Source organism: Phascolarctos cinereus, unplaced genomic scaffold (genome assembly GCF_003287225.1).
Source record: "Phascolarctos cinereus isolate Bilbo 61053 unplaced genomic scaffold, phaCin_HiC Scaffold_726;HRSCAF=1367, whole genome shotgun sequence".
Lineage (NCBI taxonomy): Eukaryota > Metazoa > Chordata > Mammalia > Diprotodontia > Phascolarctidae > Phascolarctos > Phascolarctos cinereus.
In genome coordinates, this window is record NW_027556098.1 from 117,319,703 (window position 1) to 117,336,638 (window position 16,936).

At 41.7% G+C, this 16,936-nt stretch overlaps 1 protein-coding gene across 1 annotated transcript in view; it reads left to right on the forward strand.

The window, feature by feature from the left end:
* KALRN (kalirin RhoGEF kinase) overlaps positions 1 to 16,936 on the forward strand; it is a 709,132-nt gene that overhangs the window by 500,436 nt on the left and 191,760 nt on the right. The window contains 1 exon segment of the mRNA XM_078146745.1: positions 10,705 to 10,896. Within this exon segment, the coding sequence (XP_078002871.1) occupies positions 10,705 to 10,896 (192 nt within the window).

Below are 16,936 nucleotides of genomic sequence, written 5' to 3' on the forward strand. Positions count from 1 at the left end.
AATAACCACAAAATTATCAGAATTGAATGTTGTAAAATGATAAAGGACAGGCTTGACCCCAAAGAAGACATATGAGAAGATACCTTCCCCCCCATTCCTTTGCATAAGTCCACGTTTGTGGTTGTGGAATATTATATTTAACATCAAATTTTCCAATATGTTGATCAGGATTGCTGGGGGGTTTTTTTCCCCCTCTGCTTCCTCTTTTTCTTTTTCTTTTTTTATTATTTGTTATAAGGGATGACTAAGGAATAGGAGGGATACAGGTGATGGGAAATCCAAGTTATTATAATAATAATAACAATAACAGCTAACATTTCTATAGCACTTAATGTGTGCCAGACACTGTCCTAAGTGATTTACAATTATTATTCCATTTGATCCTCACAACAACCCTAGGAGATAGGTGTTTTTATTACCCTCATTTTATAGAAGAGGAAACTGAGGTAAACAGAGGTTAAGTGACTTGCCCAGGGTCACATAGTAAGTATCTGAGGCCAGATTTGAACTCAGGTCTTCCTGACTTCAGACCCAGCACTATGTAAAAATAAATTATAGAAATTAAAATCTATTCCAAAAAGATCTCCAGTATGGCACCAAGAACTCCCTCTCAAGGCAACCCATGCTACTTTTAGACAGCTTGACTCATTGAAAAGTTTTTTTCTGTTCAATGAGTCAAAGTCTACTTCTCTGCAGATTCTGCCTAGTACATCTTTTCTTGTCAGCAATATCTTCAATATGGGACTAAATAGATATGTTGTCATGGAGACAGAGCCACTCTAGAAACCCAAAAGACCTGGGTTCAAGTCCCATCTTTGATGCGTAATGGTTCTGTCTTTGCAAGTCTTTTCTCCTGTCAATTCTCTAGGCAACTTTCTAAGACCATGAATTGCAGAGAAGGTGGCTTTTTGTTGTCTTTCAGTAGTTTTAGTCCTGTCTGACTCTCTATGACCCCATTTGGGGTTTTCTTACCTAAAATACTGGAGTGGTTTGACATTTCCTTCTCCAGCTCATTTTACAGATGAGGAAACTGAGGCAATTAGGGTTAAGTGACTTGTCTAGGGTCACACAGCTAGTGTTTGAGACCAGATTTGAACTCAGGAAGATGAGTCTTGAAGGTGGCTACCTGCATTAATAGAATGAGCTTTCTCCCCTGGGGGCTTCCCTATACCATTGAAATCACAGGTCTAATCATTATTCCAGTCCCTAACTTTGACAGCCTTTCAAACATCCAAAGAGAGTGACCCCATCTCCAGGCTTCATTTCCCCAGTCCCTTCTACCAGTTCTAGCCTGGAAGGGACTAGAGATCCCTTCCTCGACTGACCCCCTTCCTTTGAATACTCTTGAGCTTATTCAAGCTCTTCCTAAAATGTGATGCTCAGAACTAAACAAATTTTATAGATATGGCCTGACCAGGGCAGAATACAGGAACACTCACAGTTTTAAACTTTTTTTGTTAATCATAGCAACAAGGGATCATAAGTTTAGAGCTGGAGGGAACCTTGGGGGTCATTGAGTCAATACTCCACATTTTACAGATGAGAAAACATAGACTGAAAAAGGCTGAGTGACTTGACCAGAGTCATACACCTAGTAAGTACCTGAGGCAGGATTTGAACCTAGGTCTCCAATGCTCTACTGACTACTCCAAAGAATTCCAGGAAACCTAGTATTCAAACTCAATGATTTTAAATTGGAATTAAATTATTATGTTTATTATAGGTTTATATTTATCATTGTTATCTATTTTATTTGTTTATATATTTATATCATTTCTTATATTAAATTATTTTGTTTCTCAACTAAGATATTACCTTTCATCTATCCTCTTCTTTTTCTCCTAAGACCTAGACTGTATGCAGCTCCTGTCTGCAATTTGAAACCAAAATTCAAAGCTCTTGAAGCCCCTTTGAAGGTTTATATTTAAAAGAAAGGAGGTTGGGAGAACACAAGACTCAGTAAGAGGAACGGACAAAGGCCACTTCATTTCCTGCATAAATTTCTAAAACCTAAAAAGCATTTTTAAATCCATGAAGACAGACTGCATGAAAAATAAAACTTTGCAGAAAAAAATAAGCTTTGATTTTTTTTTAATGGGCTGTCTTCTATTTATAGAAAAGGTCCATAATTGCTACTGTATTTGCAAATGTGATAAGGATAGCTTTTAAGTTCAGAAAGGATCTTGACCCCGAATCACCTGGGCCCCTCTTGGCTTCCATTCTATTCCCTTTGGTTCTCACTACAGAGTCAGACAGATAGCCCCCAACTTTGGAACTTGTTATCCTCACATAGAGCTGACCAAGCCCTAATCATAGGAACATTGAATGCTGGATGCAAAAGGACTTTAGAGATTATGTGTGGTCAAACTCTGTCATTTTATTAATTGAGAAAGGGAGGCTCAGAGAAGTCAAATTGCTTGCCAGAGATCACATAGCTAGTAAACAGCACAGCTGAGATCTGAATATAGTATTTCTGGCTCCAAATTCCACGATGTTTCCGTTCTACCCTGAGTGGTAGTTTACTGATGCCTTTTATTTTTACATTACATTCTTTTTTTTTTTTAAGACAATTGGGGTTAAGTGACTTGCCCAGAATCACACAGCTAGTAAGTGTTAAGTGTTTGATCTGAGGCCAGATTTGAACTCAGGTCCTCCCGTCTTCAGGGCCGGTGCTCTATCCACTGCGCCACCTAGCTGCCCCTACATTCATTCCTGAATGTACACTTCCCTCTATTCCTTACCTAGCCAGCCTTCCCTTGTAATAAAGATTAAGAGAAAAAAGAGTTCGTCAGAATCCATTGAAACATCAGAAAAGCCTGACAGTATATGCAACATTCCATAGCCATAGTCTCCCATCTCTTGCAGAATGGAGGGAGGTACATTTTCTTGACTCTTGGTTATTTTTATTACACAGGATTCGTCCTCTCATTTTTTTCCATTTTGTCGTTGCTCTTTCCATTTCCATTGTTGTAGTCATTATATATATTGCTTTCCTGGTTCTGTTTTTTCACTCATCATCGGTTCGTATAAGTCGTCTCAGGTTTCTCTGTGAGCTTCATTTTCACAATTTCTTACACTGCAGTTAATATCCCATAATATTTTGTAGTACATGTTTTTTTCCATTTCCTAATGGATCTATTCAGAAGTGGAATAGTAATTTTTGAATTCTATATTCTAGATGTGGAAAGTTAACAAGTCCCATATGCCCAACAACATCTATCTCCAAAGATCTCTTGTCCTCTGATTGTAGAGACCTTTAAATTGGTCTGATGGGAACCGTTGCAATGGCACAATGCCTTTTTGTTTTTATCTTCTCATTTGGTATTGATTTTAACCTTTGTTCTAATCAGTTGGATCTGATGTCATATAGGTGGCTGATTTTAAAATGACTCCCATGTCAGTAAATGGTCAGTAACTGTTAAGAGGAGCAGCTAGGTGGCACAGTGGATAGGGTACTGGAATCAGGAGATTCTGAGTTCAAATCCAACCTCAAATACTCTGATATAGCTGTGTGACCCTGAGCAAGTCACTTAACCCTGTTTGCCTCAGTTTCCTCATCTACAAAATGAGCTGGAGAAAGAAATGTCAAACCATTCCAGTATCTTGCCAAGAAAACCCCAAAAAGGGTCATGGAGAGTCAGACACAGCTGAAAATGACTAAAACAATGAAAACAAATTGTTAAGATATAGTCAATTTTATATTTTTGTGTCTTCATCATGTTCACAGCTCAAATGGATGTCTTTTGCCTTTCTTTGTATGCCCCGTGCTTTACACAGTGCCTGGCTCAATAAATGTTTGTTGACTGACTGACCAAAAGTGTCATAGAAGGAAATACTGAGGACAGAAAAAGGGACGGGTTTAGAGAGAAAAATCTTGAGTTTAGGAAGGTTGGACATTGAGGCTGAAAATGTAAAAAATATATTTTTTTAAATGTCCCACCCCCTGAAATTTATCCAGGGACCTCTTTGGAAGGTCCAAGAATCCCAGGTTAAGAATTCTCAATATAAATGAGGCAGAATTTAGAGAGCTCACAGTTTCATTGGTATAATAATAAGTTGCACAGAGAATGAGTAAAATGACTTTCCCGAGTGTGAAGCAAGAACATATTCACCAGATACTCAGCAAGCGTTTATTAAGCACCTACCATGTACTAGACACACACCAGTCTGGACACTCCTCAAAGATGCAAATGAATGCCCTTGACACCTTTTGCAAACTTTATTCCCCTTTCCTCAACTGGTTTAGCATGTTTGTCCTAAGCATATTCCCAGTTCAGCCAGGGCATGGAAGATGGGAGAAAGGTCTGTCCTCAGAGCTAGGATATTTCTGGATAGGCAGCTGGCCCTGACTGAGAAGTGGCAGAATGTGGCACTCCAGCCAGGGAAACAGTCAACATTTTTTTTTTCTTGTCAGAGATTAAGAAGGAAAAAAGCTGATAGAAGCCAACACTGGCTCTGTGCTGAGTGGTTAGGAGCCTGCAATACCTAAACTGAATTTTTAAATACTCAATATTAACTTTAAAAGACTTACTGATTCCCTGAATGAATTAATTTTTAAAAAATATATTAAGCCTTTACTGTGTGTCAAGGACTAGGGATACAAACACAAAAGCAAAGACAGTCTCTTAGCTCAGGGAGTCTACATTCCAGCCCGTGGAAGGGATTGGTGGCAAGGAAAGGGATCTGTGGACCTGGAAAGCTCTAGGGATGGTAAAGGGCGCTCCAGGGGAGTAGTAGAGTGGCACACCCTTTCCAGGAGTAATGGTCGTATTCATTTGATCGTGGTTCTAGAACTAGATAGAGAGTGGGGGGCAGAGGGTAGTTTGGAGACGGCAAGATGGCTGGCAAGACAATGGCCAAGAGGCAAGGAATCAAGTGAAGCATGGCCAGGTCCTTCCTGGAGACCTACTCTATTCCTTAGAGAAATCAAGTCCAAACGAGGTCCAGCAAGGCCCACGACTGGCTGAATATGTGCCAAGGGCCTGAGAATACTAGATCCTCATTTACATTAGGCTTTCTATATGAATTAGATGCTATCCATTAAATTTTCAAGTCCATAGGCAATGCCTGCCTTCCTCTTTCTTCTTTTTCTGTAATATTCCCCTGGCCTAAGTGACTCTTCTCTTCTGTGTCCCTTTGTCCCAGTTGGGTCAGCTGTGCTAACTGAGAAAAGCTTAATTGGACACCCCCTGTTTTCCTAAATGTAGCCTCCAGTCTTATTACGCAGAATAATTTAGTTGTAGGAATAGACATCCATGTCTATGTGCAGGGGAGAGCCATGTAGCCTCATTGTTACTGCCTTTAGGAATTCTTCAAGCCCCTCCCAAACCTCACTCCTTTTGCCCCCACCCCCCACTGCAGAACTCAGGAATCAGGTTCTTGTAAAAGAAGGACTTGAGAACTTGCCCTCAGAGGGAGAAACAGAGGGACAAATAGACTCAATGGGTATGTTACACTAAGTACCTGGGCACTTGACCAGAAAGTAATGGAGACTCATTTGGGTGAGTTTTTAATTCACTAATGAGTGCCCAAGTAATCAGCTGCTTCTTCTATCCCTGAGCCCTCAAAATGCATCTTCTATTCTTTGTCATAGAAGAGGAGGATTGGCATGGGGAGGCTGGACAGGAGGCTTGTACCTTGTAGAGACATGTCATTCTGGAACGTTCTGTACCTCTACCAAGCATAAAACAAAAAGCAGAGGGCCGAGGACTGCAGCAGGGGCATCTGTAGTTAGACGTCAGGGCCAAATTACCAAAAGACTTTAGTAGGCTGAATCTATGGGGGCTCTTAAGGATGGGAGATAGAATCATCTGTGTGGGTTTGGTTAGTCCAGTTTTCCAGAAATGTGGTGGGGGTAGAGAGGAGAGGGGGGGGAGAGAGAGAGAGAGAGAGGGAGAGAGAAAGAGAGAGAGAGACAGAGAGAGACAGAGAGACAGAGACAGAGAGAGAGACAGAGACAGAGACAGAGAGAGAGAGAGAGACAGACAGACAGACAGACAGACAGAGAGACGGACAGACAGAGAGACAGACACAGAGACAGAGAGGAAGGAGAGGGAGAGAAGAGAAGAGGATAGGAGAGAATGAGAGAGGGAAGACAGAGAGAGAGAGACAGGGAGACAGAGAGAGAGAGATACTAGTGCATATGAACAGTGGGACCAGATGGTTCTTGGAAGGCTCTTCCAAACTCAGGGTTTATTTAAGGTTCAGAACTCTCTGTAACAGTTAACACTCAAACTTCTATTCTTTCCTAAAGTCTGCCCTTGGTCCTCTCCTCATCTCTCTCCACATCTTCTCTCTCTTTGTTATATACTCCAGATATGGAAAGTTAACAGATTTCTCATGTCCAGTATCATCTATCCCCAGCTGGATCCTTTTTGCCCTCTGATTTTGGAGACCTTTAAATAGGTCTCCAGTTGAATGATTTCACTCACTCCCATGGCCTCAATTACAGTCCTATGTAGATGATGACTAAATCTGTATTCTTGCTCCCAGGGTCTCGCTTATGCTCCCGCCCAACTTGTTGCTAGCCATCTCTTCCTAGATGTCTTATTGGCACCTCAAACTAAACCTGCCCCAAACAGGTGGGCTCCTCATTTGTAGCAGGTGAGGAGAAGGAGGAGGATTCCTGAGAGAGTCCAGGGGAATTGAAGCATGGTTAAGGTCCTTCCTAAAATGATGATGGGGGGTGTGAGGGGAGGAGTCACCAATGACAAGCAAGCAAGAAGTAACAAGAAGCAATGATGAGATGTGATTAAGTCCAATCAGTGTATTTTGCCTGAAGTCATTCTGCAGTGCTGGGAGGGGAAACATTAATTTGGTATACTCAGAAGACTGGACCAGGAGCATGGTATGCTGGAAAGACCACTGGATTTGAAGTTAGAAGATCAGGATTCAAATGCCAACTGTGCCATTTACAATTGTGTATAACTTGGGGCAAATCACTTCTCTCTAATCTTCAATTTCCTTGTCTACAAAATGAGGAAGTTGTACTATGGGATCTACCCAAGCTACACTCAGATACAGAATCTATGAGACCATTTTCCAGGAGACCCTGAAGGAATTACAAACAATCCAACAGTTTTGAGAGACAGCAACCAGGAAGATGCTTGTTTGCTCAAGAATTGCTGGGAGCCATCTGTATGTCAAGGCCTCTTTACTCACGAAGGACTAATGGACCTAAGCTGGTGCTACTAGCAACATGCAGGCAGAGGTCTACCGACGAGTCCTGCTTAAGAGGAAGAAGATCAAACATGCTAAGATTATCTTATAGGCTTGTAATTTAGTTGCTGCTCTCCAAGCACATCAATGCTGATGGCTCAGGAGCATGTCAGGTGGTAAGGGCAGTGCTCCATACTGTCTTTAAAAGAAAATTCTGAACTTAAATACCAATTTTTAAAAAAGGATTTCTATACACACAGCAGAACACAAAAAGAGGATTGTATATGCAACCGTGAATCTCTATTTCATTCACTTGATTTTTAAAATGTATACAATAAATTCTACATGTTATTTTCAAAATTATCCTACTTATCCATGCATCCTTCTGAATTTCCTTTTTTGTCTTCTGTACCTTAAAAAAGTGTAAAAATGGCCCATTTTTTTGGCATCACTATTGCTAGCCTCTGCTTCCTCATAGACTCTCCCCAATTACCTGAGAGAAAAGGTGGGGAGAGCCCTTTGTAACAAATCATTGCTTGATACACTTAATATTCTTCTCCCCTTTCCTCAGTGGTATAGCTGATTTCCCAAGTGCCTTGTTACCCAAGTAACAGTCTGGTAGTCTAATTCACACTAAAATATTAAGGACTGATAATAGGTAAGTATGGCATTTTCAAAGAGATTGCGTGGCTGAAACAGTGCCTTAACTTAAAAGAATTAATCTCTAATGGTAGAATTTGAAGCTAATAAGAGAGTTTCAAAGTAGGGAGAACTAACTGGAATTCTTTAAATCATACCTCCAAATAACTCAACTACCCAAAAAACTACCCAACTACGCAAAAAAAGCCAGTCCTCATAGGAGTCAAAGTAGCCTTATAAGAGGATAAGCTTTCACTGGGAAGTTTCCAGACTATGTAAAGATGTATTTCCTGTGGGTTTATTCCATCTTCTAAGAGACCTACATTAACATAGTCCTGAGGGCCAGGTCCCAAAAATGATTTCCTCAGCCTCAGAAAGTTTGTTAGTGGTATCTAGTTAAGTCTAAGGTTGGATACCCTGACAAGTGGCAGCATCATGGATGTGATGGCAGCCAAGTAGTGGAGTGGGTACTTCTTAGATATTTAGCCCTGAATGAGCCACTTAACCTGCCCATAGCCTCAGTTTCCTCAATGGTAAAATAGAGATAATAGTGCCTACTTCAGGGAGGTGTTCTGAGGATCAAATGAAATAACTTAGGTAAAGAGCTTTGCAAACCATAAAGTGCTATTTAAACACTGGTTATTTTATTATGTAAGAGCCAATGAGTTGGGAGTCAGGAGGCAGTACCCAGGCACAGCCATTGATTGTGTGACCTTGGGCCATGCATTCTATGTCTTTGAGGGTTTATTTCCTCATATGTGAAATAATGCACTTCTCCAGAGGCCCCTTAGAATGAGAGGCAGCTTGGGGCTCTGGAGGGCAGTGGGAAGATTAGGAATACTTTCCAGTGAGTTGAATTAGATTGCTTGAGAGGTAACATGGAGTGAAAGCCATTTCATATTGGTGGCCCAATAGATACTGTGCTGATCCTGGAGTCAGAAAGACTTGAGTTTAAATCCAGCCTCAGATGCTTACTAGCTGTGTGACTCTGGGCAGTCCATTTAAACTCAATCTACCTCAATTCTTTCATAAATAAAATGGGGATGTGGGCCGCTAGATGGTGCAGTAGATAAAGTGCTGGCCCTGGAGTCAGACTCATCTTCCCGAGATCAAATCTGGCCTCAGATACTTACTGGCTGTGTGATCCTGGGCAAGTCCCTTAACCCTGTTTGCCACAGTTTCCTCATCTGTAAAATGAGCTGGAGAAGGAAATGGCAAACCACTCCGGTATCTTTGCAAAGAAAACCTCAAATGGGGTCATGAAAAGTTGGACACGGCTGAAAAAATGATTGATCAACAAAACAGGGATAATAATAGCACCTATCTCCACGGTTGTTATGAGGATCAAATGAGTTAATATTTTTAAAGTTCTTTGCAAACTTCACACATGTTTATAAATGATAGTGATGATGATGATGATGATGATGATGATGATGATGACGATAGAAAAGAAGACTGGGGTTCAAATAGTGATTCTATCACTAAATATATATATATATATATATATATATACATATATATATATATGTATATATATATATATATATATATACATATATATATATATATGTATATATATGAGTTTTAACAAGTCATTTAATCTCTCTGGGCCCCAGTGTCCTTAGCTATACAATGAGGGGTTTGAGTATAGGATCTCTGAGGTCCCTTACAGACTTTTAGGATCCTTTGATCTGCAGACCTCCAAGTTTCCTTCCAGTTGTTGCAGCTGATGGCACCTCAATTGAACCATGAGAATTTTAGGCTATTTCTTCATGGGCAAAGTGAAGTACATTAAAGCTGGCTCTCAATTATCCACATTCTGGTTTCCATTTTCACATCAGAGACTGGCTTCCCTCCTACACAGACCTCATCATCAGCATCCACCTATCTACCAATACTTATTGGCCATTTACCATCAGAAAGGTGCTAACAAGGTTAGGGAGTGTATCTGGGCCACCTTCCCACCCAATTGTAAGTCACCATGTGCTCAAGGGAATGAAAATCCTTTTTTCAATTTTAGCCTGAGCCAATATTAGCAAAAACAGGGAAACCCGCTAGGGAAAAGTCACATAATCATTTCAAAAGACCGATCTAAATGACTTTCAGGTTACCTAGTGTTCTCAATAGCTTAACTTTCTCACACTGTGACAGAAAATTGAGATTTTGTTGTATTTGTCACTGCTCTAGAGAATGGGTATCATGTGGTCAAACTAGAGGGTGGAGACGTGGTGTGAGAGAGGCAATATCACTGCCTGCTTGTTCAAAGTTTCTGCAAACAGTAAGACCCCATTCCTGCCTTTCTTCTCACAGGCTCTGGATGCTTCTTTCAGTCAACATTGTTGACCCCTATCCTACCCTTCCAGAGACACAGCTCAAATCCAAAAGAGATAAGAACCAGACATTGTAGGAAACTTGAGGAAAAAAAAAAGAAATTGCCCAGTGACTGTGCTTCTGGGGTTCCCCCCGAGGAACTCATGCAGTCCTTTTGGATGAGGCATTTCCAACCCTAGAGATCCAACCTGAAATGTGATAGCAGTGATGGGGCTTCCTAATGGGGGAGGGGACTGGATCAAGGGTATCATGGTTCCCGCCTGCCCATTTGTTTCTTTCAAGAGATGCTCTGTCTCAGAGATATTCCAGGGATGGGAAAAATAGCAAGTGCACAGTTGTGTTCATTAGCCAGGCAAGCTGCTTAGCTGACTGAGAGACAGTGTGTGGGAGCTCCGAGGTGGGTAGGTGCCTCTTCTTTTGCCAGTTTTGGGGTACATCCAGTGCTTTTCCCACCTTTCTTGTCTGAAGCTTTGGGAAGCTCTGTACCGGGGGTGTTGGGGTAGGCAGCATGCCGGGGAGACAGCTTCAGTCTGGGGATCTTGGTGCTGACTGTCCCCCACTTCTGTCTGCCTGCAGAACACATACACCAATGCAGACAAGCTCCTAGAGGCAGCCGAGCAGTTGGCACAGACTGGAGAATGTGACCCAGAGGAGATCTACAAGGCAGCTCGGCACCTGGAAGTCCGAATCCAAGATTTCGTGCGCCGGGTGGAACAGCGGAAGCTTCTCTTGGATATGTCTGTCTCCTTTCACACGCACACCAAAGAGGTAAGAGGGGGAAAGGGGATACAGCTGTGCCCACCCATGAAGAAGAGCACGGTGTTGTATAGAGCCCTGGGTCTCCATGGGAGCCATAGGTCCATGGGGGTCCTCACCTGGTTCAGAGGCTAGTCTATCGCAATATTGATGTTTCTAATATGACATATATACATATCATGTTAAGAGCTATATTTCTGTTCATGCCATTGATGCCATGGATTTACAATTTACTCATGGCCTCTCTCACTGAGGCCTCATCAGACACAGCTGCCCTTTCAACCCTAGTGAGATGTGTGTGTGTGTGTGTGTGTGTGTGTGTGTGTGTGTTGGGGTAATAGGGCCAGTGGGATCAGGGGGTAGAGGATCCATGGGTCTTATGCTCTGGTGGAATGTTCTTCAGAAGGAAGTAGATGGAGGAGACCCACTGGACTAGAGCAGACCCTTGTAGAGAAAAGATGTGGCAGGCAGAGAAACTAGTTCCCACTTTTCTTTTGTAGGCTCTCTGTTCTGATACAGCCAAGAGAATATGGTATAATGCAATCTTTATAATCTATGCTAATAAAAAGAGGCAAGAAGATGGAGTAGTGGGGTACAATGGAAAGAGAAGTGAATTTCAAGTTAGAAGGTCTGGGTTCAAATCCCTTTCAGTTACTCAATAATACATGTGCAATTGTGAGCAAGTCACTTAACCTCTCTAGACCTCAGTTTCCTCATCCATAAAATGAAGGTGTTGACTAGATGACTGCTGAGGTCCCTTCTGGATCCAAATTTATGATCCTTGAATCCCATGACTTCTAACATCCCTTTAACCTCTCAATTAGCTGGCCTGTGCTCCCCAGAGATTATCATGTTTGGTCTTGAAGGATATTTTGTGGTATTTTTTTTCTTTTGTAAAATAGGAGGTTTAACTTTCCTAATGATGTTTTCTTCAGAGTGATGTTAAAATGAAGTTATATATCCCCTGATAGTCAAGGGAAGAGGCCAGAGGTGTGCTAAGTTCTGGGGGTATGGGGTGTGTGTGGTGGGGGTGGAGGGACCAACATGGGATCAAGGCATGGATTAGAAAAGTCATGGATTATTAGATCTGGATGGGACCAGAGAACTCATCCAGGCCAAGTCCAATTACCTCATTCTACAGATGAGGAATCTGAGTCCCAGGGAGAGGAATTCCCTTGCCCAAAGTCACATCCAGTTGTAAAGTGCTAGAGCTCTCAGGATGAGTTGAGAGGGAGAAACTTCCCTTCGAAAGTGACTGTGGTTTGGGTTATGTTCTTGTCTGGAGTGGCCCACCAGGGAGGCAGAGAAAACTGCAAATCGGGCATTGCCCTTCATTCCAGATTAACGGGAAACTTTGAAAGCTACAGCTCTTTGCCGCCTTTTACAATAACACTAATGACAGATGAACTCATTAGGCATAAACATCCCTGACTGCCCCCAGGAATTCAACTTAATGAAGTATTAATTAATGTGTGAATGTTACCCAGGAAAAAAAGGAATTAAAGCTATTTAATTAAGTTGATTTTTAATTTTTTGAAATGTCTGAGTCGAGAGAGATGGGCTGTGGCTGTTTCCCTGAGTGGGAATGCAAATCCGAGCCGCTCCCTATCAAGATAAAACATGAAAAGATAATGTTTTCTCCCTGGAGATTCCCAGTGCAGATGCAGAGGGGATATCATGGAAGCTAACTTTGCATCTTTTTCCTCTAAGACCTAAGGCCTCTCTGCTGAGACTATCTGTAAAGCAAGGGGATTAGTTCTAATCTTTGTTTTCCTGCCTGGCTGCCTGTTTGCATGTGGCCTACCTGATTCTCAAAGATGATCTCAGAAACCAAAGGCATGCATACTCTCTTAGCAATCTAAGTCTGTCCTAAAGGGAATCAAATACAAGGGAACAACAGGCATGTAATGTGTATAGCTGTCATTCTGTGTATGTACATGCAGGCGTGTGTTGGGGAAGATGAAGACGGGGCATATTGGATGAAGCAATACCCACAAAGATGTATCCCTGGAAGTGGGATTTACTTCTGCCTTCCTGAGTCCTAGTGCTTGGATTAGAGGTGAGAGAGACTGAGACAGAGACAGAGACACAGGGACAGAGAGTGAGACGGGAAAAACAAAGAGACAGAACAAAGACAGAGAGAATTAGAGACACAGAGAAAGAGACAGAGAGAGGAAGAGAGACAGAGACAGATTAAAACAGAGAGACAAAGTCAAAGAGAATTAGAGACAGAAGCAGAGACAGAGTAGAGAGACAGAGATAGGCAGAGTAGAGAGACAGAGATAGACGCAGTGAGAGAGAGAGAGAGAGAGAGAGAGAGAGAGAGAGAGAGAGAGAGAGAGAGAGAGAGAGAGAGAGAGAGGGAGAGAGAGGGAGAGAAGCTCAGTTTGTTTCTTCCTTCACTGGCTTTAATTAGATTCTGCCATTTGTCAGTTGGTGCAAACTGTTATAACAAGTCCCTGTATATCACCTGCCTCCTCACCCACTCTTTTCTCTCTTTTTGGATTCCTTCTTCTTCCCTTTCTTGCCTCCTTCTTCCTTCTCCCTTTCCTTCTTCTCTTTTTCATCTTTTTTCTTTTCTCGTCCCCTCTCTTTGCTTTCAGTTTCATCTTTCCTTCCTCCACCTTCTTTTGTGCCCCCTTCTTTGCCTTCTATTCTCTCCTTTCCCCTTCCTTCTTCTTTTCTTCCTATTAATGGAATTGACACAAAAGGAGGCATATTACAACGTGGCTTGTTGCTACATTCTAAGGACCACTGGGCCCTGCCATTTGACTTGCAACTGAAACCTCCTCTATCAGATATATAGATATAGATATAGATATAGATATAGATATAGATATAGATATAGATATAGATATAGATATAGATGTAGATATATAGATATAGATATAGATATAGATATAGATATAGATATAGATATAGATATAGATATAGATATAGATATAGATATAGATATATAGATATACACACACACATATACATATATATATTGTGTGTGTGTGTGTGTCTATGTGTCCATGTGTCCTCAATTAGAATGTGAATTCCTTGAAAGGAGGAGCTGTCTTACTTTTCTATTTGTATACTCAATGTTTAGTACGGTGCTTTGCACACAGTAAGTGTTTATTATATGTTTTTTTTTCATTTATTTGTCTGTTTTTTCTTTTCATGTTTGAAGATTGAAAGGCAAGATCAGTAGGGAGGCAGAGGTTGAAGAGGCTGGAGAGAGAGAGGGAGAGTGACAGGGGTGAGGGGGTGGGAGAGAGGCTCAGTTGTGGGCACCAGATACTTTAGCCGCTGGGAAGGGGCAGATTCAAGAGTTTACAGGTGGACTTCTCTTCAGGAGAAGATGAAACTCTTCATCTAAAACTGGAGAAAAGGATGGAAAGAGAAAGACAGAAATATATTTAGTTGAAAAGATGGAGAGGTAAGACTTGAAGCAAGATAGCCTCTAATCAAAATTCATGAGGCCTCATGAAAAGAACACTCAATATGACATGAGAAAACCTAAGCTCAGCACCTTGCTGTATTGCTTGCTACCTGTGTAACTTTGGGCAAATCGCTTTACCTTTCTGAGCCTCAAATTCCTCATCTGTAAAATAATGACTTGACCTTCCAGCTCCAAATCCTAAGAACTACTGAGCAAAATAGGAGGCCAAAATTATCTGACAAGCCCTAAGGAAAAGGGAAGGGGTTGTGGACTCAAGAAGAACAGAGAGATTTGGAACAGCCCCCATGAGCAGAATTCTAGACAGTCAGTGAGAGACTGGGGAAAGGAATGTCAGGCAGCAGCAAATGCCCCGGGGAAGCTGACATCATGAGTTTGTCCTGAGCCAGGTCTGCCAAGCTTCGTGCCTCTCTTTGGCAATCCTGGATGTTCTGAAGGCAGAAGCAAAGGAAGCTGGTCATGAAGACTGTCCAGGGTTGGAGACTGGCATTGTCAGGCGTGGCGGGAAGCCACTCTTTGACCAGTCCTTCAGTGCTAATTCTATCCCTTGCCTGCTATAGATGCTATATAGAGGCTATAGATGAAAGGTCCTACACACAAATTTCCTTGTTTTACAGTGTCTCTACTGGTTGGTCTTCCCTTTTCCCAATTGGCCCCTACCCCCAAAAAAAGAGGACCCAACCTTAATCTCTCCAAGGAAAGATTCCATTATTCTTTGTCAATTGTAAAATTGATGAATTACACCCAAGATTGTGGGCAGAATATAAAGCATCAGACCTGGAGTCAGGAACACCTGAGTTCAAATCCAGCCTCAGACACTTACTAGCTGTGTGACCCTGGGCAAGTCATTTAATCCTGTTTACTTCAGTTTCCTCATCTGTAAAATGAGCAGAGAAAAAAATGGCAAACTACTCCCGTATCTTTGCCAGGAAAACCCCAAATGGGATTATGAAGAGTCAGACATGATTGAAACAACTGAATAATAATAACCTGGGATTGCATTTTGACACTGAGTTTTGTAAAGTAGGTTGGAGAGTAGATAGGAGAGAGACAAACAGAGGCCAGGGAAGTCGATAGTTTGCAAACTGAAATGTGCACATGCAGATCTTTGGGGCTTTTACTTAAGAGCAGTACCCTTCCCTGTATTTGAAATTGGATTCTATGGTATACCATCTCTGAATCTATGATCTGACATTGTTTCTTTCTAGGATTGGCACTAAATACTGCCACCAGGTTTAATTTCAATTTCACTGATTGACAGGAACCCTGAGAGTTCAATTTCTGACTCTTCCTGCTAATTCTAGCTCTGTCTTTCTTGCCAGTGGTAGGGATGGTATCAGTGCTTCAGCCATAACCTCTCCTCATGGCTAAGCACAGAATGGAGTACAGTGATGATGTAGTGAATATGATGAGTGTGTTTCACCTGGATCCTTAATCTATCTTCCATTATTCCCCATGGCCCTTTTTTCTACCAAACCCAAACACTGCAACTCCCACCCTTTCCTCCACCACTGATGCTGAAGTAAGGTGATCCATTCTCTGTCTAATTAACCTGAATTGACTCCACTACAGTAATAGTCCCCTTGCCTAGTTAAGTCTTTAACAAGCTAGAGATCATTGCATGAGACTTAGTGGCTACCATAGAGCCCTTGTCCCTGCTTTCAGCCCACTTTTCTCATAGCTATCATCTAGGGAATAAACGCCTGTAGAGATGACGTCTGGCAAGTGCCTCTGCCTCCTGAGCAGCCACAACTCCTGAAAACCTGGCAAAGAAGGTTCTCACCACCAAAAGTGTTGGCACTGTCAAATGATGGAATGTGAGGAACACATGCAGTTTTACCAGTGGAAAAACAATAAAGAAGAAATATTGCCTTCTGCTTCTTTTTTTGCTATACCCTAAGAACCATTAGACCTTCCCATCTGATCTTCAGTAGAAACCTTCTATACCTATTGCCTCATTCATTCATTCATTCATTCATTCATTCATTCATTCATTCATTCTTTATAATGTGAGCACTTCTACAGCAGGGACTGTCTTGTTTTTCTCCTTCTGTCCCAAGGGTTGGCACACTGATTTGCAGATAGTGAATGCTTAATAAATGTTCCTTTCTGGGTTGGATGGAGCTACCTGAGGCTTATCCCCTAAAGGATAAGCCTGGAAGGCAAACTCAATCCATCAAGGCTGGATTTGGTGGTCCAATTCTTCCCCTTCCCATCAAGTACCACTTCTGCTTAATTTCACAGCAGGAGTTAGGGATAAATGGCTAGAAAACTGGACTAGGAAACAAGATGCTTTGTTTTTGCTTCCCTGGGAATCTTTTCTGCTGTAGGAACTTAAGTCAGGTGCTTAATCTTTTTCTACTGGAATTTTTCACTTATAATCTGCAGTGGATAATGTCTTCCACTTTATGGTGCCTTCCAGTGTCAAACAGACATCATTTTGGGATTATCAACTGCTTCATATCATCTGCACCTCTCCTCTCCTCAGCCAGTACCAATAATTAAGAGTTTAGTTGGATGTCATTACAAGATGTTGTCATTTCCCTGGAACAAGAAAAAAAATCTCCTTATAGGTTTTTTTTTAAAAAGAAATTGAGTTATAAAATC